The 23,666-nt window shown below is 53.8% G+C and overlaps 1 protein-coding gene across 1 annotated transcript; it reads right to left on the reverse strand.

The window, feature by feature from the left end:
- Positions 1-4,612: 4,612 nt before the first annotated feature.
- Positions 4,613-5,977, reverse strand: LOC108951938 (uncharacterized). Its single transcript, XM_018821493.2, has 2 exons — positions 5,426-5,977; positions 4,613-5,344 (listed from the first exon to the last, which is right to left on the reverse strand). The coding sequence occupies exons 1-2, from the start codon at positions 5,624-5,626 to the stop codon at positions 4,985-4,987; spliced, it is 561 nt and encodes a 186-aa protein (XP_018677038.2). The 5' UTR covers positions 5,627-5,977; the 3' UTR covers positions 4,613-4,984.
- Between the last annotated feature and the right edge of the window lie 17,689 nt (positions 5,978-23,666).

The raw sequence follows: 23,666 nt of genomic DNA on the forward strand, positions 1-23,666 counted from the left end.
AGCGGAAGAACAAGAAAACAAAATCCCCGATTCCCAAAGAGATGTTCATCGTCGTACGAAGATTGGTGTGCAAAATCCGCGAAACTTAAAACTGCGTACAGAGTAGGTTGTGTTACCTAGGGAGATCGTATATCCCTGTTTCCTTGCAGATCCTTAGGAGAGGGTGAAGGAGGTCAAGCGTCCTCCTCTCTAGCGGTGATCCACACAGCAGGGTTGCGACGACGCTCCTCAAGACTCCAGGCCTGCTCTGAGGTGGAGAGGAAGAGGAGAATAGGAAATGCAAGCAAAGGCTCTAGCCTATGAGGCTCTGAATCCCTCCTATTTATAGAGGTCCCCTATCAAACCCTAATGGGTTCTCCCCTAGTGGGTATTGGATCTGCATCCAATAAGACAAAGGGCTCCGTCGGATATCTCATATCCGAATATCTACTCATCGCAATGCCTACCATATGTGTGTGACCCTCTAGGCCCAATATCGAGCTGGCCATGAGTCATACCTGTCAGAACTCCTTCTAACTCAGTGAATTATTATCTCTGTAATAATTCACTCGACTCATCGACTACGGACGTACTAGGCCACTACGCCGTAGTCCCCGGACGATACAGGGGAATCCAATCCATTGGACCTGTCTGTCCTCAGTTACCATGTATCTATAGTCTCTCATCCATCTAATATCCCAGAGACCGTATATCGAGCATGGTGCTATCAGACCCATACGATTTCTACTCGAGTCTCGCTCTAATCGGATTCTCCCGGAGAACTCTTTCTCTCTCAACCCGAATGACCCTGGCCAGGGATTTGTCTGAGCAAGAACACATGGGATATTCCTCTCATGACGCCGAGAGTGGATGATCCTCTATCGACACTCAATAGCCCTCGTAAGGTCGACTACCACTCCCAATGACCAGCTGTACTAGATCTGGGACAACCAAACCTATAAGTCTGGTATCAAAGAGTGGAGCACTCATACAGGACATCCTTGGTGTCTCAAGTCTAAGGACCAGATACACCACTAGGACTACGGAATCGCTGTCTGACAATAAGGCATCATCAACCATCCAGCATTCCGTAAGCGGATCAATCAGTGAACTCATTCTCCAATGAGCACCTGTACTGTATCCCTAGTATCCCTACACGAGCAACTATGAGACCAGCTGCATCCATCATATGGACGGGTATACAGCACACCAGTCCATCCGGTTATCACGATGTCCCTCTCGAGTAACCTATGACCGGGATTATTTAGGATATGTGTTTAAAGGTGAATCGATCTCATTATCGTGATCTCATCACGATCCGATTCCCATTGCACAAATCCAAGGACATCACAATATATATATACACATATGCAATAGTTATAAAGTGATATACGCCAAAATATAATAAGCAAAAAGATTCTGTATCAAGTCACACGTGTCATCACTCACGTGATTGGCTTGCTGGGCACCTATGACTAGCAGCTGCATGGGCTTAGCATCGTTACAAGGATCAACGATAAGATGTTCTTGTCTTGGCCTTTTTGGGAATGCGACGACCGCCAGGTATCATTGTCAGGACTCCCGAGGGTCGCTCCTTGCTTCCCCGACTCCTTCTCGTGTCGGGAATTTTATCGCTCGGTGATATGTGGAGATGACAACTCTGAATTTGTTGAGGGTTGGGTAGCCTAGGATAACGTTGTACGCCAAGGGGAGTTCCACCACTATAAAGGTTACCATGACTGTCTTGACCTGTGGGCCTTCGCCCAGGGTGACTGGTAAGGTGGTAATATCGAGGGCGAGACGGAATCCCATGTAAATCCGATGAGTGCCGATTGACTTGGGGCGAGGTCTTCCTTGGTTAGGCCGAGTTTTTGGAAGGCATCGAAGCATAGGATATCGGCAGAGCTCCCGGTATCCACGATAATCCTTTTAACCCGAGCGTTAGCGATCCTGGCCGAGATGACCAACGCATCGTCATGCACCAGGTATTCGGTTTCTCCCGTTGGGAAGGTGATCTCGGGGGCCTAGGGCTGCCTCGGGCGCTTCTCTATAGTCACTGGGCATAAGCTTTCCGTCCTGTCATGCTATCTCCCCCAGCCGTCGGACCGCTGTTGATCACGTCAATCTGTTTTTCGACCAGCCTGGAGGGGCAGGGAGACGTTTCGCGTGGCCTTCCAATGTAGTACCCCAGGTGCCCCTGGCATATGAGTTATTCGATTTGGTTCTTGAGGTCGCGACATTCCTTGGTGTCATGGCCATGATCACGATGGAACCGACAATACTTCAAACGGTTCCTGAGCTCGCGGGGTGCCTTCATCGGGTTCAGGGCTTTTAGGAGTCCTCTCTCCCTGATATGTAGGAATATCTCGGTCCTGGAGGCGTTCAAAGGCAGGAGCTGTTAGGTCTCCTTCTTGGCGGCGCCGAGAGCTACCCTCAGGTTGGTTCAGGTCGTGGCCTTTTGTTCTCCTCCCGTTTTCCCGCCACCAATGCCTCGACAGCTACATATTGGTTGGCCCATTGAGCATTTTGGGAATGGTTGTAGGGGGTCGTTCGACCAGCGACTAGAAGAACCTGGAGGGTCAGAGTCCCATTAGAAAAGCCTGCATTATCAAGGAAGGGTGAGCGTCAGGCAGCCCCCGGATTTCAGTAGCAAAATGTGTTACAAAATGAGCAAGTGACTCGTCGTCCTTTTGGTTGAGACCGAGGAGGAAGGCCGCGGATGGCCTCGGTTGCACACTGGCTATGATGTTGAGCTTGAACTCTTTGGCAAGTCGGGCTTAGGATTGCCGACGTGGGGGCATCGAAGGCTTCGTGCGTCGTGCACAAGTATCGGCCTCAGGCTTAGGGACCATTTGGTCGGCGACCATTAGTGCGGCCCGTAGGCTCATGAAGAATTGTCCGCTTTGGGCGATGGGCGTACCCACATAATTTTGCCCTTTCGGAGCATGTGAGCTCTAAAAGGTGCCTCTGAGAGTAAGGGAGACCTAGCGGACTTATGAGCCCTTGGTTCCCATACTCCTCAACCAATGTAGGACTAAATGGCCTTATCAGTGCTCCCTCTCATAGGGGAGCCAAGGGATCATAGCCAAGGTGCACGGCTCGGGAGCAAGTTTGCTCGATCGAGGTGCAGGCCTTGGGCCCTCCTTCTGGTGCCAATCTGATAAGGGACCATTTGGTCGGCCGGCCATTGGTGCGGCTCGTAGGCTCGTAAGGAATTATCCGCTTTGGGTGATGGGCATACCCACACGGTTTTATCCTTTCGGAGCATGTGAGCTCTAAAAGGCATCTCTATCGATATCCTCCACTACAAAAGAGACGGACGCTGCCAGCCGACATAACGGCCTATTGGGATCTCTACCGATATCCTCCACTACAAAAGAGATGGGATGCTGCCAGCCGACATAATGACCTCCTGACGACTCCGTCGCACACAGGCATGGTATTGCGAGATGAACGACTAGCTTTATCGGAGGTCATTCACCTAGCCGCTCCTACATTGTTTAAACCCCACGGAAGCCCAGACTGTGTTAGCTGAGGTTCACGAAGGAATCTGCGGTGAGCATATTGGTGGTCGGAACCTAGCCTTTAAAATCCTCCGACAAGGATACTACTAGCCGACCATGCGTCAGGATGCTATGGCCTATGTACAGCGGTGCGTGCAGTATAAAAAGCATGCGCGGGCACATCATCAGCCCGTGGTTCCCCTGACCTCCCTAGACAGCGCTTGGCTCTTCGCGCAATGGGGAATGGACCTCCTCGGCCCCTTCCCACCGGCCTTGGGACAGAGAAAATTCCTTATCGTCAGAGTGGATTACTTTACCAAGTGGTTGGAGGCCAAGCCGCCAGCATCCATCACCAAGAAGCAAGCAGAAGGATTCGTATGGAGAAACATCATTACTCGTTTCAACATCCCTAAAGCCATCATCACCGACAACGACACTCAATTCAACAATGAAAGATTCAAAAGATTTTGCTTGGACTATGGAATACAGCTGAGGTTCAGCTCGGCGGTCCACCCACAGACCAACAGCTTGGCCGAGGTAACTAACCGGGCAATAGTGGATGGCCTAAAGAAGAGGGTTACAGGAGATCGAGGCACCTGGGTTGACGAGCTTCCGAGCATACTATGGCCCTCCCGAACAACACCAAAGGCCACCACGGGAGAGTCACCTTTTAGCTTGTCATTTGACGTCGAGGCAGTGCTTCCACCCGAGATGGTCTTCCCTACCCCTTGGGTCGAGAACTTCGATGGTACCACTTCAGAAAGTGAAGCCAGCTTGGATCTCGTCGAGGAACGGAGAGCCGACACGCATCTTCGCGCCCTCTCTTATAAAAGTGTCATTGCAAGACTCTACAACCGAAGAGTGCACCCTCGGCTGATCAGACTTGGTGACTTGGTCTTGCGAAAGGCCGAGGTCAGTGACCCCACGCACTCCCAAGGCAATTTAGCTCAAAGCTGAGAAGGTCCCTACCGAGTAACTACGGTAATCCGAGACGACACTTATCGCTTGATGACACAAGAAGGGCGGTCGGTACTTAGGATGTGGCACATATCGAATCTAAAGAAGTTTTACGTCTGAAAGGATTGTCGTGCAAGAGCCCTGCCAATGGTCAAAGAAGAAAAGACGCGCGAGAATAGCAAGTAAAATTTTCATTGATAAAAAGGACCTTTGACATCAGCCAGTCGGTTGCAGAATACAAAATGAAATAGCTGCGAGTGACCACCAAAAAAAAAAAAAAAAGAAGGGAGACGTCGCTCAGGCCCCAGGGGAATCCACGGAGTCATCAAAAGGAACCACCACAGGCATCTTGACGTCTTCATCCTCAGGGTGACACGAGAAAGGATCAACGTCGAAGTAGAGGTTGGGAAACTGAGCCCGAAACCGTGACACCGCGACATAGTATCCGTACTCATATGACACCTGCCCCGATCGTTGCAGCCCGAGCTGAAACCCGAGGGACTCCTTGTACTCTTCGATCGCCTTTTGGTCTTTGCAGGAGCCACTTAGGTTTCCTCCGCCAAAGCCTCCTCGGCCTTCATCGCCCACAAACGGACCTCTTCCAGGGTCCGGGGCAAGCCCAACAGCTCGGTCTCCATCGAGCAGACCCGACCACGGGACTCCTTCGGCTGTTCTCGGAGACTTGCTTGTTGCTGCCCGGTGCCCTCAAGCTCCGACCTTAGCCATGCAACCTTGCCCTCCAGGTCGACGGCCCACTGCTCGGCGGACGCCATCGCCTCCGGCCCTGCCCTGGCCTTCAACTCCTCGACCTGGCCACGGAGCTCGGCATTCCTGTCCCCCAGGTTGCTGATTATCTGACCAGCATCCTGAACGTGGTCCATTAGTACCGTGAAGTAGTGCAGGTTCTGCACAGAGAAATGACCAGGCGTCAGCAAAGGAGGCCGAGCAAGGGCCGAAGCAACAAAAAAAAAAAAATGTTGTCATACCCAGACTAGAGACTTGGCAGCCTTCTCGATCAGCATTTCGGAAGGTGAACCATATAATTGCCTGGCGATGTCTGGAATGAGAGCACCTCGGGCATAAGTCGCGGATGCCGCGCCATCCGTCCAGACTCGATTGCAGAGGGTGAGACCCTGCCACCGTGCCACCAGAGGGTTGGACGCCTCGCCCTTGGGCAGCCCACCCATGGAGAGAGCTTGGAAGGGCTCATCCTTGAAGCAAGCTCGGGTGCAGCAAAGATCACGCACCAGGGTCGGACGCGCCCCTTTGCTCGACTCCGACTTCCCGGCTCGCTCCTTGCCCTACGAGCTCCCAGCGGCCTCCTTCGGCGCAGGATCCTGGGGCCGCCCCCTGGGCTACTGCGAGCATGGCCAATGGCTTCCCGAGCCGTGACAGATGCAGACATCTTTGGCGTGGTGGTCTTCGGCCTCTTGCGCAGGCGACTGGGCTCCGAACCCCCCGATAGGCTCGGATCTCTTACGGGTTGTGTAGCGGGAGGATCAGATTGGGGAGCTGCAGAAGCACGAGGCATCCCCTGCAATTTCTTGCGGTCCATCGTATCTGCCCAAAATAGGGGGATTAGTAACGTACGACGATGCTGAGGCGACTAGTAGAAGGTGACGAGGGTAATAATTGCGATAAGACTCGCGTGACATCAGCTGCTCCAGGTAACGCATCACAGCTCTGTTGACCTGATGAGACACTTGGTCAACGTGGATTGGAACGTCTACCAAGGCGCATTAACGCCCTGTTCAGGTTCGATCTCTCACGCCACGCCAACGGCAACATCAGACGCTACCAGAAGTACGGTCCTGCTCCCTGCGGACCAACACATCAGGCAACGATAATTCTCACTATAAAAACCCTCGCACCAGGGGAGACAGGGAGGAGAAAAAGAGAAACCCCCGCAACTACCCTCTAACTTGATCGTCGGAGGGGTTGGGTCGAGCTCCCCGACCCGACCTTGGTGCAGGTGCGAGGTCGGAGGTCGTCCACCAAAGGCATAGGCGGGAGTTCTCTCTCGGCGGAAACGACGACCTTCTCCCAATCGGAATACCGTGATCGGCCACCTCAGCAGTCGGGAGGAGCGTCCCAATAAGATCCCCATCATCCGGACCCGAACCAAGCCGCGTCGGTCCCGAGGCCACGGCTTAAAGTTGTTTACACCAACAGAAGGGGATTGGCCCGAGCCGTACCTCGGAGCACCGGACTAAGGCCGACCTAGACCAACCACTCCTCAGTCATGTCCCTAATTGCTCACTAGGTGGCGAGAATCCCCTTCAGCCGCTCTAGCTACTCACGTTCATCATTAGACAACCCAGGACAACGGTTGTTGATTACGCGAGCCGACCATCTGAGGCTAAACCCCCACCCCTGATTGCAACTAACAAAGAAAAAGTGGCTCTTCCACCCTTTGTTGTTAGAAGGCACCCCGCTCACCCTAAAGCCCCTGCGAGAGGCCAAAACATAGTCACCCAGTCCCTTTGACAAGCGGAAGCAGGATAGAAAAGAGAGCAGGTCGGGGTGATAGTCGCCCCCCGACACTCCCCAAGGAAGGCCACCATGTACCTCCAAGAGTTGGGAGCCATCTGCGATGGCGAGATATGCTACCAGGAGAGGCAGGCCTCGATCACCGGGTGCAAAGGGAACCTAAGCCCAGCCTCGAGGGCATCAAGGATCAATCCGAACTCCCTTAGAAACAAGTCGTAGACCCTTTGCTCGGGCCGAGGAGCATGCAGCTCATGCTCACTCGAGATACTGTAGCGATCCCTAACGCGACCCAGCCACTCCGCGATCACAACTGAGTCGGAATCATGCTGGGACTTCATGACCTCTAGAGCTTGAACCGCTCTCTCACTCACAGGGGACGTCCCCGATGAGGGACCACTACTTGAAGTCAACATTACTGCCTCAGACATCAACCTAACAGAGGAAGAGGAAGAAGAGGAGGAAGAGGAAGAGGAAGAGGAGGTGGACATCTCGACCGACCTGAGGTGTCTATCGACCAAGGAAAAGATGAGGAGCGAGAACCCGGGGCACAAGAATGAACTCAGCCAAAAGTAAGAGAAACAAGCAAACAGATAAGAAGAGAGGGAGGGGAATTTATAGGGTGAAGTCCCACCAACCGAGGCAAACCTTCGCCTCCCCCAGAAGGTCAGTAGTCGCTTCCCTCGCCTTAAAAGACTGGAGTCGTGCAACTTCCGAGATAAGCAACAATATTCCCTCGCCTCCCCCGGCGGGAAATTTCCCGCCAAACTATCACGGACTTAGCTGGTTTTTCCTAAGTCGTGTAGCACCCTTTTGTGTCCGTCCGCAAAGTTCAGCCTCCCCGAAGCCTCCCATGGTCCCTTAGAACCCACAAAAGAGAGAACGGGATAGAGAAATGCCTCACTCAGGATCCACAAGCAAACATTCCAGGAAACACTTCATAGACAATGCAAATTACAAACAGACTTTACAAGCTCTGAATAGTTGCACAACAAAGGGTCAAAATGGTCCACTATAGATCGAAAATCTCTCACAAGTGTCCACATGACATAACCTTTATTTATAAGCCTAAAGCTGCCATCAAACCTAACTAAAATGGGACTATTAAGCCTTCGGCCATCCCTCTACATGCTGTGCAAAGCATGAACATACCAAAAGACATGAACATACATAAGCATTACATCAAACATCATGTTTCGAAGTTTGTCTGTGACATTCTCCCCCACTTATTCCTTTGACGTCCTCGTCGAAGCCTTTGTGAACACTGCAACTCCTCGCCTTTGCTAAGTCTTCAATCTTTTGCTCCAGCTGCAATGTGCCTCTTGGCTCCCAGCTGCTCTCCGCTGTTGTTTTTTGAGTAGTCAAACCTTTGATCCGCCATGCTACTTCAACTCACCAATGACTTTGACTCTGGTGTGGAGTTGGCTGAGTTGTGTTGATCCTTGTTGATTCCTGCGGATCCTCCAGATGAAGGAAAAGACCATCCTTACTATGCGCCAGTCTCTCAGATGCCTCATACTGCTTGAACTGGGTGGATGCTTGTTAGAGCTTTAACGAGCATCGCCTCGTAAACTTTCAAAGTTTTTGGTCCTTCCTCCACAAAATTTGCTCATCAACTCTTCTTTTACTTAGTTGTCACTTCCAAGTATATTCGTATCACTTCCGCTTTCGATTGGCATTCGTTGGGAAATGAAGCGGATACTCTACTCTCAGTAGCACTGATCACCAATGGTGAGGATTTGACAACTATTGTCTTCTAATATCTTCGAAGGGTCTTTGAACCTGTGCAGAGCTCCTCTACTGGATAGAAAAGAGAATTAGGGTACTCAGTTTCGTCCATTCTCTTAAGGGTTGAGAAGACAAAGGTTACTTGACTTCGCCCGCCTCCTCAAGGTTGTACTCTATGCATCAAGCTGGTTACTGGCCTTCGCCTGCTCTTTGCTTACACTTCTGAAACACTTGAAGTGTTTGCACTCCTTGCGTCGAGTTAGTTACTGTGATTCACCTTCTCAATGCCATCGAACTTCTGGAATGCAAGAAGTTTTCACTCCAACTTAGAGTAATTCTCTAATAGATTTGGTCGCCTTTGGGATTGTACCATCTTCTCCATCAACCCTGCTGCCTACTCCACTAAGTAGCAAAGGTACAACACTACGTACTGCTTGCTTCGTTCCTTGGTCGTGCACTCTTGCATGACCCGAAGTCCTTCACTTTCTGCTATCTTGATGAGAAGCTCGTTGACACCGGTCTTACGAAGTTCCTTGGCCTCTGCCCTTCAACCTTGTCTCGGTACTCGGAGTTTGCCTCTGCATGCTCCACCTCCTCGGCCCCTTTCACGACCAAGCGCTCTCCCTCCATGAGAGCAAGGGATCAATGACTTTTACAGAAGTCCCGCCTCTACGGTACCATGGTGCTGCCATGCCCATGGCCCTACTATCCGTCGCCTCGCATCTGCATCCCTTTTCTTCATGATCAGTAGATATGTCTCTATGGCACTCCTTCGAGTCCACCTCCATTCTAACTGATGCTTGATTTTGGGTAGCTAAGTCCCTTTGGACTCGTCGTCACTTCCTCGCCTCTTTCGATCCCCTGCTTCAACACCTCTGTGTTCTCCAAGCAGCTCCTTTTGGTCGATGGAAAGACAGACTGCAACTCCCATGCATGGCCTTTGCCATCACGTTGTAGGGTTTGCACCGATTTTGTTCTCCTTAGCTTCCTTGGTAGCATCATTTGCTTACTCGACCTTATCCTCTGACTTGCCGAGCTCCCTTAAGCGAATATGGGCTCTGGAGCAGTCCAACTCTCCAGTTGCTTTGATCATACCTCTACATGATCAAGTCCCTCCCTTGGGACTCATTGATACTTGCATTCGAACATTTCCCTTGGTGGAACACAGCCCCTATATGCTGATGACCAAGGCTTTCATCCGATGCAAAATTCGATACACGCACGGAAGACCCGCCTCTACGATACTATAGCCTTTACTCCTTGAATCCATAGCCCTTCTTGCCATCATGTTGTTCACCGAAGTGGAGCTTCTAGTAGCTCCCGATCATACCTCCGTATGATCTAGTCCCTCACGGGACTCATTCATGTGTATCGCATTCCCACGAACTGTTCCACCATGATTTGCTGCACCATGTTGCCTCCTGGTGATATCTCTATTGCATTCTAATCCTTGTGGGATGAACTCGAATTGTGATCCCTCTATATGTGGCCTCTGCCAATACATCGCAGGGTCTCTTCCACCTTCGATTTTGTTCGCTCCTTTGGCAATCGACCTTCATCCGCACACTCTTGGGTCACACCTAGATGAAGCACTACTCTAGGATAGTCTGTCGCCTAGTAGCTCCCGAAGCCCCCTGACTTCGCTGCAATTAGTGCACCATTGTTTGGATCCTAGGCCTCTGCCCCTACCAACACAATTTTCGCTGCACACCGCTTCCTTCATGGCAACTTGAATGACAACACTGTGGTATATTCTTCGAGAGTACTCGCCTCCGCATCCTCTTGCCCCTTGCCAAGGCCTTCTAAACCCAACTTTGCCTCCGCAAATTGAGTCACCTTAGTTCCTCCATCAAATGCTTTTCCGAGATAAGGTGCATGTGCCTAGAAGCTCCCTTCGTCATTGGCACTATGCAAGATGAGTTTGCTCAGTCAGAATGAAGGACCCATGGAACAACATGATCCTGCTCTTGTCTCTGCAAGAGTTCATGTCCTTGACCTCTGTCCAAGGAAAGCACTGTGCCTCCGCTCCATGTTCCATCTTCTATGCTGGCTCCCTTCATACGACTTGTACTTCGCCAAGTTACACCCAAGTTGCTCCGCTCCTCGTTTTTGCATTGAGTTGATGGTGGCCCTCGCGCCCACCATTCCACGGGTCAACCCTCCCTTGAATCCGATCTCCATATCGACTCTAAGTGTGCCTTCATTTTTGTTGCTTTAGGTCGCTCCCCCACTTGATCTCACAATGCATCCGCCAATGTATTCTCTTGAGCGAGATCATGCGATGACTCCTCACCGCTTGCTCAGTCCATTGAGCTTCGTGGAGTTGTTGTTTGTTGAGGTACTCCTCCTCAACATGTGAGGTCCGTCCCACACGATTCTCCCTCTGGAGAGTTGGGACTTATCCCTCCTGGATAACTATCCCGTTGGAGCAATATCTCTCTTCGTTTCGGAGACCACCATCCCCTTGGACTACTCCGATTTGCTGAACAAACTGTGCATTATTCTGCCTCCTGCAAACGCACTTGCTAGATTGCGACTCCACGTCAATACAGCCCCCGCTGCACCACTCAAGGCCTAGCAACATGCTGAACTCGTTGCACACTTCAACCTCATACGGACGTATCCTTCACATGCCGAAAAGAAAGTTTCAATGCTCCATGGCACCGAGTTTCGGTCGCCTTGGGATGGCCGCGAACATTCCATTGTCCGCATACAAGCCCATGTATGAGTACCGAATTCTTTGAGTTATCAATTCCTCTCATCTCTATGAGCTTTGCACAACTCTTTCGGTCGCTGAGCAACTCATTCCACCTTGCATGGTCTCATCCTTTACTAAGCGTCTCGCTTGCCTTGAGCACCATCAAGTATAGTTGTCAACGTTGAGCCGTAGCTCAAACTCAACCATCACAACCTTTGTGCACTCTACATTCCTCCAAGCTTGCCTGTTCTCGTGGTGCCTCTTGTGTAAAGGGTTGGCTATTCCTCTGAATGCCAATCTCAGATGCCCGCTCCTCTGAGCAACTCCTTTTCCCTACATCTCCATGCATGTTTTCCCCCAAATGGTCGCACGTGTGCTGACTGCCCTCAATGCAGCCCCGTTAGGTCCCCCACGTTTGCATGCTAAGTGTTTCTATGAGTGCTTGTCCCGCTCCGATACCATCTCACGGACTTAGCTAGTTTTGCCTAAGTCGTGCGGCACCCTTGCATGTTTGTCCGCAAAGGTCACCCTCCCTGAAGCCTCCCATGGTCCCTTAGAACCCACAAAAGAGAGAACAAGATAGAGAAAACGCCTCACTCGGGATCCACAAGCAAACATTCCAAGAAACACTTCATAGACAATGCAAATTATAAACAGACTTTACAATCTCTGAACAGTTGCTCATCAAAGGGTCAAAATGGTCCACTACAGATCAAAAATCTCTCACAAGTGTCCACATGACACAACCTTTATTTACAAGCCTAAAGCCGCCACCAAACCCAACTAAAATAGGACTATTAAGCCTTCGGTCATCCCTCTACATGCTGTGCAAAACATGAACATACCAAAAGATATGAACATACATAAGCATTACATCAAACATCCTGTTTCAAAGTTTGTCCGTGACAAAATGCAGGAAACTTCCCGCCAAAATGCAGAAACTTCCCGCTAAATGCAAAGACTACTCGTCAAGGTAGGAGCCATCGAAGGACAATGATTTCCCGCACAAATTGACGTGGCAAGTCACGCCACTCGGCTGCATCAATCATACAGCGCCCGAGTCACGCCACTCAGCCGCATCAGTAATATAGTTCCCGAGTCATGCAACTTAGCCGCATCAATCATGCTACGCTCGAGTTGTGCCACTCGACCGCATCAGTCATGCTACGTTCGAGTCGTGCCACTCGACCGCATCAGTCATATAGTGATTGAGTCACGTCGCTCGGCCGCATCAGTCATGTTGCGCCCGAGTCACGCCGCTCGGTCGCATCAGTCATGTTGCGCTTGAGTCGTGCCACTCGGCTGCATCAGTCATGCTGTGCCTGAATCGTGCCACTCGGCCACATCAGTCTTATAGTGCCCGAGTCACGCCACTTGGCCGCATCAGTCATGCTACGCCCGAATCATGTCACTTGGCCGCATCAATCATATAGTGCCCGAGTCACGCCGCTCGGCCGCATCAGTCATACAATCCCCGAGTCCTGCCGGCCGCATTAGTCCTATAGTGTCTGAGTCACGCCACTCGGCCGCATCAGTCATTGTAACATCCCCTATCTTTAAAAATTTAGTAAATGCTTGTTGGTAAATATGAGGATTATTTAATAATTTTTTATATTAAATGATATTATATTAGAAGTTTATGGCTAGGGACCTAAATGTGAATATTAAAATTTTGATATGATTTATGAAAGATTCAGATTTAAGTTAAAGAAAAGAAAATAGTGGACATGTGTACTAGCTAACCTAATGGTGCCACCTATGTTTATTCTATGGATGATGGAATATATGGAAATGACTTGAACATTTTTTCAATGACACATCTTAGGAACCTACCATTATTCATGACCACATCAGCACCTAGGACAACACGCCTCAGTCAACACAAATCCTGCAAAGGTCGGGCAGCGCTGACTAAGCATAGCATCGTCCCTAAGAGGTCGGGATGGCACCGAGTGAGTACCGCGCCGACTCGCAAAGGCCGGGTTGGCACAGCGCCGTCCCACAAAGGTCGGGACGGCATCGACCGTGCATAGTGCCGTCCCGCAAAAGCCAGGACGACGCCAATCGAGTACAATGCCGCCCAACAAAAGGCCGAGATGGCACCGACCGTGCACAACGTCATCCCGCAAAAGTCAGGACGACGTCGATCGAATACAGCGCCGCCCAATAAGAGGTCGGGATGGTGCCCGCCAAATACCACGCCGTCCCGCAAAGGCCAGGACGGCGTCGGTCGCTCCCAACGCAATTCCGAAATGCTGGAATGGCACCCGCAGAGTGCTCCCCGACCCGCAAAGACCGGGATGATGCTAAACCGAGTACAACATCGACGGTAATAAACAACCCAAGTACGATCGATCCCCTTGAGGGGAAGATAAAAACCCCTAGAGGGATCAGACAACAGAGGTTCATCTCTGGTCATCATAGAGACGCCTTTTAGAGCTCACATGCTCCGAAAGGGTAAAACCATACGGGTATGCCCATCGCCCAAAGCGAATAATTCCTCACGAGCCTATGAGCTCAATGACCGACTGACCAAATGATCCCTTATCAAATGTCAAGATATATTAGAAAGAAATACAATGGTGAATAATATAAATTGTCTTGGTATGTGTTCCAACATCACAGCTGTTTTTTCCCGACAATTGGAGCAATTAATTTCCAAATAAATATATAAGAGCTATTTTTTCAACAATTCAAAATATTGATCTCGAGAAAATGCAGAAAATTTAGGGGGAAAAAGTTCATACAGAAGTGAAAACCTCGAATGAATACAAATTTAATTATTACTGATGCGGTCTGCACCTATTTAAGCCGCAGCCCCGGAGACGGTGCGGCTCGGTTCAGGGGTACGGATGTCAAGGATCACAGGTGGCGCTTCTGGACTTCTCTTGGGGTGGCGCTCGTGTTGGTCCGGGCGGGGCGTTGCCTGGAGAGATGACTAGTCGCCGCGCCGAGGTAGAGTGGTCGCCGTGTACCTGCACAAAGGTCGGACCGTATCCTCAGCCCGACCCCTCCGACGGTCCAATTAGTGGGTGTAGAGGGGATTTCTCCCACCAGGACCTGTCCTCCGGCGCTTTGGGCCTTTGGACGTTTTATAGTTTTGGTCTGATATTACCTGATGTTCCTGACTGTCAGAGCAGGGTCGTGCCTCTGACTGGATTTGACATCGCCATTAGGGTCGCGTGGCGGACCATCCTATCGCAGGGCATGGGCGGCCTCGGTCGTCGCCCTCTGTGTTTGGGTGAACGTGCAGGGTATGTGCGACGGAGCTGTTGACTGAGAGCGGGTGACGTTGGCGTCGTGGGGTCGGCGTTAATGCCCGCTCGCTCGGGCAGAGCGTGGGCCACGCTCGGGTGGCGTCATGGCACGTTGCATCGCCATTACTCCCTGAGGGAAGTCACTTCGGTTGACCACCCACGGGATGGCTTGCGTCAGTGCTCGTATCCCATTGACTCTGCAGTGACTCCCCTATCACTTCCCCCCCTCCCCCCCCCCCCCTCCCTCCCCCTTTGCGAAGGGGTGTTGCATCGGTTTATCAGAGTTCCGTGGATGATGGACGTCCTTGTGTAACGTATGGGCAGCCGAATCGCAAGTCGAGGAACAAACGGGAGCGACTCGCACTATGACTGGATTGCCGAGCCGCGAGTCGGGAGGTGAACTGGAGTGACTCGTGATATGACTGGATTGCCGAGCCGCGAGTCGGGAGGTGAACTGGAGTGACTCGTGATATGACCGGATTGCCGAGCTACGAGTCGGGAGATGAACTGGAGTGACTCGTGATATGACTGGATTGCCGAGCCGCGAGTCGGGAGGTGAACTGGAGTGACTCATGATATGACTGGATTGCCGAGCGGCGAGTCGGGAGATGAACTGGAGTGACTCGTGATATGACTGGATTGCCGAGCGGCGAGTCGGGAGATGAACTGGAGTGACTTGTGATATGACTGGATTGCCGAGCCGCGGGTGGCCTCATGTTGGTGTCGCGCTTAGGACGCGGGTCTCCATTGTACCTGGGAGACACTCTGCTTTGTCGTTTTCCGAGGGCAGGAGCGCGGACGTCTTAAGTTGCGGCAGTGGGTGTGCGGCGCCGCGCGCCACGTGGTGCTCCGAGGGGGGCGGCGTGACTCTTGGGGATCAGGCGCTCCTGGGCGGGATCCCCGAAATCAGTCAATCTGGGGTTGTGAGGCGCGCTGCTGGCTTCAAGGGCTACGATTTGCTTTCCCTTCCTCGGGAAGCTCGACCGTCGCCCTCGGCTTATTATACATAAACTCTCCCCAGAGGGGTTTCCCTCGCTATCGCTTGATTGCCGTCGTTCTGTCTAGCCGTCGCTGCTCCTTGTTCGCTTTGTTCCTCGACTCAGGCCTTTTCCCGTCGTCTTGAGGTTAGGATGTCTTCGTCTTCCTCCTCCTCTTCTTCATCTTCTACCTCTTCTTCTGAGGGCCCCGGGGTTAGGCGTTTGTCTCCGGGGGACGTACCCCTGGAAGTGGGGGGGTGTTCTGCCCTGCTTGCGAGCCTCAAGCAGTGGCATGACATAGAGTCAGTGGTGACAGAGGAACTTTTGGGGGAGCTTCGGGTTCGCTACTGCATCCCGGAGAGTTATGTCCTGTCAGCCCCTCGTCCGGATCAACGGCCGTATGATCAGTTCCCCCTGGGGTTCGGACTGACAGTGGGTGCTCTTGAGGCGGGGTTGCGGTTCCCACTCCATCCTGTGATCGAGGACTGCCTCCACACCTGGGGCATATCGCCGTCTCAGATGGCGCCAAATTCCTGGCGTTATTTGGTCGTCTTCGTCGGGGAGTGTTGTATGGCCGGGATAGAATCGTCTAGGGCTCTATTTCTGGCTTGCTTTCGGTTGTGTAGGGGTCGGGGTGGGTATTACCTGGTCGCTCGTAGTGGGTTCAAGATCAATGGCGCCCCCTCCAATAATAAAGGCTGGAAGAGTCGCTTCTTCTTCGTCAGTTGCGGTCGGGGGTGGGGTTTCAGCACCGGATGGACTTCCCGCACGGTCGACAATGTCCTGCCGCTGCTTTCAGGCAGGGAGTCGGCGGATGTGGATCGTTTGAGGGGCATCCTGTCCTCCTCTCGGGCGATTAAAAAGATGACCGAGGAGTGGCTGGCCGACGTAGGGTTGAGCCCGGTTACTGGGGGTATGGTTGTCTTCATGTCGTACGCCCTTTCGTCTCAAGCTATCTGACCAATCGGGTCTCCTTTTGCAGGGATGGTGAACTTTCAGTCTGTGAAGAAGGCGCCGCACTCCCGACCTGCTGCGGCTCAACCTCAGGGCGGCGCTGGCTCCGGGGATGTCCTGAAGAGGGGTACATCCGAGGGTGCGCTGTCTTCACTGAATGCGAGTCGACCGTCGAAGAAGCTGAAGACTGCGGTCAGGAAGGTGTCCGCGCGTTCGGCCGCTCGTGCGCGTGGCTCAGCAGGGTTGACGGGGACCGCTCCATCGGGAGGGGCTTCGGGAAGCGCCAAAGGCAAGGAGGTGGTTGAGGCAGCTGGTGGTGACCCAGCCCAAGGGGCATCGGTGCGCCCGAAGTCGATGCGGGACCTGTGCCGTGTTAGCCGGTTGGGAGATGAGGAGTATCAGACCCCGATCATGACCAGCCTCCCCATCGGTGCAGCGGGAGCCTCCTGTGTCCCTTGGTGGCCCAACCTTAAGGTAGACAGTCGTGTCTGGGCCGATGGGTCGACGGCCCAAGAGTTTATCCGGGGGTCGCTCCACCCGCTGTTGGCTAAAGAACTTTATGGTTCCACCTCGGAGGTGTTGGCAGATCGGGCGGCGAAATCCTTGGTTTGGGTACGTGGTAACCTTGCTTCTTTCGCTTGCTCGCTACCTTAGGTGGGTGTTGACATTGACCTGGGTGTAGGGCCAACACTACGTCATGGCGCTGATCGACCGAGTCCTTGATGCCGGGCGGGTGATCGAACGACAATCGAGCACCTATGCCGCGCTTCGTCTCGAGAATCAAGAGCTGAGGCAGTCGTTCGGCCCGGAAGTTGTGGCAGTGGCTGAACAGCGTGCCACGGCTTTGGACGAGGAGGTGAAGCGCCTAAAGGGCGAGTTGGAGGAGAGCCGGGCTCGCGCCCGAACGCTGGACGATGAACTTCAAACACTCTCCAATGACGTGGGGTCCGCCCGGTCTGCTGCTTGGGCGGCCGAGGAAGCTTTGAAAGAGGCACAAAGGGCGCTGCCTGAGCGGATAGAGAAGGCGGTCGCCGCGTACAAGGCGTCGGAAGGGTTCGAGCGCGGCCTGGTGAGGTCGGGGCGGGCGACATATGAGTTTGGGTATTGGGTGGCCTGTGCTCGCGCCCGCTCGAGTCATCCGAAGTGGGAGTTGGAGTCGGACCCCTTCGTCGACCATCCAGCGGATGAGACGGTGGATATGCCGGCGAGCGTTCCGTTTGATGACGGGCCCGAGACACCTCCTCCATGTTGACCTGTATTTTACCTTTTTGCTTTTGGTCGGGTCGGCCCTTGGTCTTTGTATCGCCTACCCATTGTATGTACAGGTCTTTTATATTGGAGATGTTTCATTTTGACAATTGTCGCGTGAGTCTCTCGTGATACATGTCCTTGTTTGAGTTTTCTTTACGGGTAGAACTTCTTCAGATTTGCTGCATTCCAGGTCCTCGGTAGGTGGTTTCCCCCCATAGTCTCGAGTCGGTAGGTCCCCTCTCGGACCATATCGTAGACTCTGTATGGGCCTTCCCAGTTGGGTGCGAGCTTGCCTCTCGCCCGGGTCGGGTCGGTGATCTCTGCCTTGCGGAGGACGAGGTCCTTGATCTTGATTGGACGGGGACGGACTCTCTGATTGTACATTCGCGCCACGGCCTTTTTATAGGCTAGGGCACGCAGGTGGGCCTCGGCCCTCCTTTCCTCGAGGAGGTCTAAGTGCGCTCTCAGGCCTTCCTCAGAGTCATCTTGTTTGTAACCCGTGGTGCGAAAGGTTGGGAACACCATTTCGGGCGAGAGGACCGCCTCGGTCCCGAATGCAAGGCTGAATGGGGATTCGCCTGAGGTCGTCTTCGGGGTTGTCCGCATCGGCTATAGAACGCTCGGCAGCTCGTCTACCCATGTTCCGTATGCGTCCGAGATTCTCCTCCTAAGGCCCTCTAGAATTGCCTGATTCATTACCTCGGTTTGTCTGTTGGTCTGGGGGTGCGCTACCGAGCTGAATTTCAATTGTATTCCATACGATGAGCAGTAAGCTTTGAACTTGGCATTGTTGAATTGGGCCCCATTGTCGGTGATGATGGCCCTCGGGATCCCGAACCGAGTGATGATGTTCTTCCACGTAAAGTTTTGAACTTGCTTCTCGGTGATAGAGGCCAAGGATTCGGCTTCAACCCATTTTGTGAAATAATCAACTCCGACAATGAGGAAACGTCGTTGCGCTGAAGCCAGAGGAAAAGGGCCGAGGAGGTCGAGTCCCCACTGGGCGAAGGGCCAAGCAATTTCCATCGGGGTGAGAGGGACCGCCGGTTGGTGTTGCAGCCGGGTGTGCTTTTGGCACTGTTGGCATTGTTGCACGTATGATGCGGCGTCTCGGCGCATCGTTGGCCAGTAGTATCCCTGTCGGAGGGTCTTGAAGGCCAAGGTTCGACCTCCGATGTGTTCCCCGCAAATTCCCTCGTGAAGCTCGGCGAGGACAGTGTTGGCCTCGGGTGGCGTGAGGCAAAGTAAGAGGGGCTGTGAGAAACCTTTGCGGTACAGCTTTCCGCCGACTAAGCTATACCAGGCTTGCGCTCGCCTTAGTCGTCTTGCTGCCGTCGGGTTGTCGGGCTCCGTCCCATCTTTCTTGAAGCAGAGTATCTCCTCCATCCAGTTGGGCGGGGTTGGAGTCTCGACGACGCCGCAGGATGGTATGGTTGGCGCCGCTACGGACTCGGTCACGGAGGTTTCTTCTAAGGCCCGTGCGGAGGCTGCTTTCGCCAGGGCGTCGGCCGACGCGTTCTGGGCCCAGGGTACTTGAGTGATTAAGAACCGGTTGAAGAGACGGGCGAGCCGTTGCGTTTCTGCCAGGTATGACGCCATTGTGGGGTCTCGGGCCTCGTAGCTCCCATTCACGTGTCCTGTCACCAGCTGAGAGTCGTTGAATACCTCGAGGTTGTCTACCTGCATCTCCCGGGCGAGGCGTAGGCCATGTAGTAGTGCCTCGTACTCGGCTTCGTTGTTAGTGGCTTGGAATTTCAACCGGATGGACCTCTTGTAGGTTTCCCCGGTAGGGCTTCTGAGGACAAGTTCGACTCCGGCTGCGCCGGTGATGGCCGAGCCGTCGACGTGCAGGGTCCACGTGCGGTCGATATCCTTCCGTCCATCTGCACAATCCTCGGGTGTTAGTTCAGAGATGAAGTCAGCCAGTACCTGGGCTTTAATGGCGCTCCGAGGAGAGTACTGGATGTCGAACTCGCCGAGCTCGACCGACCACCGTAACATTCGACTTGACACATCGAACTTGGATAGGATTTGTTGCAGCGGCTGGTCGGTGACGACTTTGATTATGTGGGACTGGAAGTATGGGCGCAGCATTCGCACTGTCTTTACCAACGCCAGAACCAGTCGTTCGATTGGGGGGTACCGCGCCTCGGCTCCGGCGAGGACGTGGCTGATGTAATAGATAGGCTGCTGCTTCGGTGGTGCTTCTCGGACCAGTACCGAGCTGACTGCTTGCATTGACGCCGCTAGGTAAAGGCCCAGGGTTTCTCCCGGCTCAGGGGAAGCGAGTCGGGGCAGGCAAGTAAGGTACGCCTTTAGGTCCTCAAAAGCTCTTTCGCACTCGAGGGTCCAGGCGAAGTTGTTGGCTCGTTGCAGGGCCTGGAAGAAGGGCAGGCATCTGTCGCCCGACCTGGATATGAATCTACTGAGCGCCGCCAGCTTCCCCGTGAGGCGCTGCACCTCCTTGACGGAGCGGGGTGAGTGCATCCGGGTTATGGCCTGTACCTTTTCCGGGTTGGCGTCTATTCCCCTCTGGTGGATGACGAAGCCGAGGAATCTTCCCGAGCTAACCCCGAAGACACACTTCGCGGTGTTCAAACGAATATTGAATTGCTTGAGGGTCTGAAAGGTTTCTGCTAAGTCGGCTAGGTGCGTCTCCGCGGTTCTGCTTTTTACAATCATGTCGTCCATATATATTTCCATGTTCCTATCGATTTGGCGTTTGAACAGCTTGTCGACCATCCTCTGATAGGTTGCCCTGGCGTTCTTTAGGCCGAATGGCATCACCTTGTAGCAATATATTCCTCTGTCGGTGATGAAGGCGGTATTCTCCTGGTCTTTTGTTGCCATGTGGATTTGGTTGTAGCCCGAGTATGCGTCCAAGAATGTAAGGAGTTCATAACCCGAGGTGGCGTCGACTAACTGATCTATCCTTGGAAGCGGGTAGTAGTCTTTGGGGCACGCCCGGTTGAGATTGGTGTAGTCAACGCACATCCGTCAGCTTCCATTAGGCTTTTTAACAAGGACTACATTCGACAGCCACTGGGGGTACTTTACTTCGGAAATGAATCCGGCCTCTGTCAGTTGGTCGACTTCTTCGCTGATCGCCCTCTGCCGGTCGGGGGCGAACTTCCGTGGCTTCTGCTTTGCAGGCTTGACCTCGGGATTGATGTTGAGCCGGTGTTCGGCTACCGACCGGTCGATCCCTAGCATTTCCTTGGGCGACCATGCGAATACGTCGGCGTTTTTCCTCAGGAACTCGATGAGCTGGAGCTGGTTTCCTTTGGGTTGTGCCGCGCCGATTTTCGCAGTCTGATCGGGTCGGTCTTCCTTTAATGGCACCTCGGTAAGCTGTTCTGGGGGTTCGGGGTGCGTTGGTGCTGAAGCCTCTTCTCGGGGATCTGGAATGTGGGGGCGTTTTCTCTTCGGGAGGGAGACCGCGGTGAGGTAGCACCTTCTTGACTCCCCCGGGTTGCTTCGTGACTCCCCGACCCCTGCCGAGGTGGGAAATTTGATGGCTCGGTGGTAGGTTGAGACCACTGCTTTCAGCTTGTTGAGCGTTGGGTGGCCGAGGATGACGTTGTAAGCTGAGGGCAGGTTGACCACCATGAACGTAGTCATTATTGTCTTGGTCCTTGGTTCCTCCCCAATGGTGACAGGGAGTGCGGTGGTGCCGAGCGGGGAGATTGAGTCTCCGGTGAATCCCGTTAGTGCCGTGCTCATGGGGATGAGGTCCTCAGTGGGAAGGCCGAGCTTCTCGAAGGCGTCGAGGTACAGGATGTCGGTGGAGCTCCCGGTGTCGACCATTACCCTCCTTACCCGAGCGTTGGCAATCTGGATGGAGATTACCAAAGCGTCGTCATGATGGGAACGCTCGCCTTCCCCGGCCCCAAAAGAGATTTCGGGCTCTAGCGCGGGTCGGGGGCGTTTCTCGATCGAGCTCCGGGCATAGGATTTCCTTGCGCTTGCGCTGCTGCCGCCCGCTGCCGGTCCTCCAATGATGACATTGATCTGCCTTTCGACGGGCATCCGGGGACGCAGGGTTGCTTCTGGGGGTTCCTTGAGATAACGACCGAGGTACCCCCTTCTGATCAACTCCTCAATCTGGTTTTGGAGGTCGTGGCAATCCTCCGTGTCATGGCCATGGTCTCGGTGGAACCTGCAGTATTTCGACCGATCTTTGTAAGTAGCTTTCATGGGATTGGGAGGTCGCAAGAGACCCTTCTCCCTGATCTGGAGAAAGATCTCGGTGCGAGGTGTGTTGAGTGGGAGGGGTGGAGGCCTCGGGAGCCTCTACTCGGGGTGGTCGGGCCTCCGACGGGATTGGGGGTTGGCCGATGAGGTGGCGGCTTGAGGTTGCTCGATCCGCGGTTTCTTTCCGACCGTGCGTCTTCCTGCTGCCAATGCTTCGCCGGCGGCGTATTGGCTGGCACGGTGGAGCATCTCAGGGATAGTGGCCGGTGGCTTCTCAATTAGTGACCAGAAGAACCTCGAGGGCTTCAGCCCCGTCAGGAATGCCTGCATGATTAAAGAAGGGTGAATTTCTGAGTACCCGCGGATCTCCGTGGCAAAGCGTGTTACAAACTACGCGAGCGTCTCCTCCTCGTGCTGCGAGAGCGCGAGCAGGGCGGCTATGGAAGGTCGAGGTCGCGCACTAGTAAGGAAGTTTTGTTCGAACTCCCTGGCAAACTGGTCAAAAGATGTGATTGAGGCTTGGCGCAGCCGGCTGAACCACGCACGTGCTGGTCCTCTGAAGGTGGTCGGGAATGCACGGCACATTAGCGCGTCGGACGTGCTATAGAGGGCCATCTGAGTCCTGAACGCGGCGACGTGTTCGACTGGGTCGGAGCTGCCATCATATGTTTCTAAGGCCGGCACCCGAAAGTTGAGGGGGACCGGTTTTTTTTGTGTTTCCTGGATAAAAGGGGATCCGCCCGAGGGGCCCTCGCCGGACTCGCCACGCGACTTCTGGAGTTCGCGTCGGAACTTGTCCATGCGGCGGTTGACTCGGGAGAGTTGTGCCTTAACGAAGCTGTCAGCTGAGTCGGATGATACGGTGTCGGTTTCGGAGTGAGGTCGCGCGGCTCGGGAGGGTGCGGGAGAACCGCGCGCGGGCGAACTCTCGTGGTGAACGGCCTCGTCTCGGGTTTCGCCGGCTGCATGCTGTCCCGTGTCCAGCCTTTGCTGCGTTGGGTCGGCGGAGGCGTCCGTCAGTCGCCTGATCTCCGGGATGAGCGGGACAATGGTCTGCATTATCTCCGCCATTCCCTGTACTTGCTTGGCGAGGGCGAAAAACGCCTCGGGCGGTACGGCCGGGGGGCCGACCGCGGGTAATGGGGGCGGCATCCTTGAGTCGTTGAACAAGCGCCAATAACGATCCGGCGTCGACGTCGGCATTTCTCTATCTTCGTGGGCAACGGACTCGATGGGGTCAGCGTGAGGATCGCTCGACATTCGGGCCCTCCTTCTAGCGCCAAACTGATGCGGTCTGCACCTATTTAAGCCGCAGCCCCGGAGACGGTGCGGCTCGGTTCAGGGGTCCGGATGTCGGGGATCACAGGTGGCGCTTCTGGACTTCTCTTGGGGTGGCGCTCGTGTTGGTCCGGGCGGGGCATTGCCTGGAGAGATGACTAGTCGCCGCGCCGAGGTAGAGTGGTCGCCGTGTACCTGCACAAAGGTCGGACCGTAGCCTCGGCCCGACCCCTCCGACGGTCCAATTAGTGGGTGTAGAGGGGATTTCTCCCACCAGGACCTGTCCTCCGGCGCTTTGGGCCTTTGGACGTTTTATAGTTTTGGTCTGATATTACCTGATGTTCCTGACTGTCAGAGCAGGGTCGTGCCTCTGACTGGATTTGACATCGCCATTAGGGTCGCG

Source organism: Musa acuminata, chromosome BXJ1-6, assembly GCF_036884655.1.
Source record: "Musa acuminata AAA Group cultivar baxijiao chromosome BXJ1-6, Cavendish_Baxijiao_AAA, whole genome shotgun sequence".
Lineage (NCBI taxonomy): Eukaryota > Viridiplantae > Streptophyta > Magnoliopsida > Zingiberales > Musaceae > Musa > Musa acuminata.

Coding starts and splice junctions, on each gene's coding strand:
- LOC108951938 (XM_018821493.2), bottom strand. CDS start 5,626: ATGGGTGGGCTGCCCAAGGGCGAGGCGTCCAACCCTCTGGTGGCACGG. Junction 5,345..5,425: donor CTGCCAAGTCTCTAGTCTGG/GTATGACAACAT, acceptor TTCTCTGTGCAG/AACCTGCACTACTTCACGGT.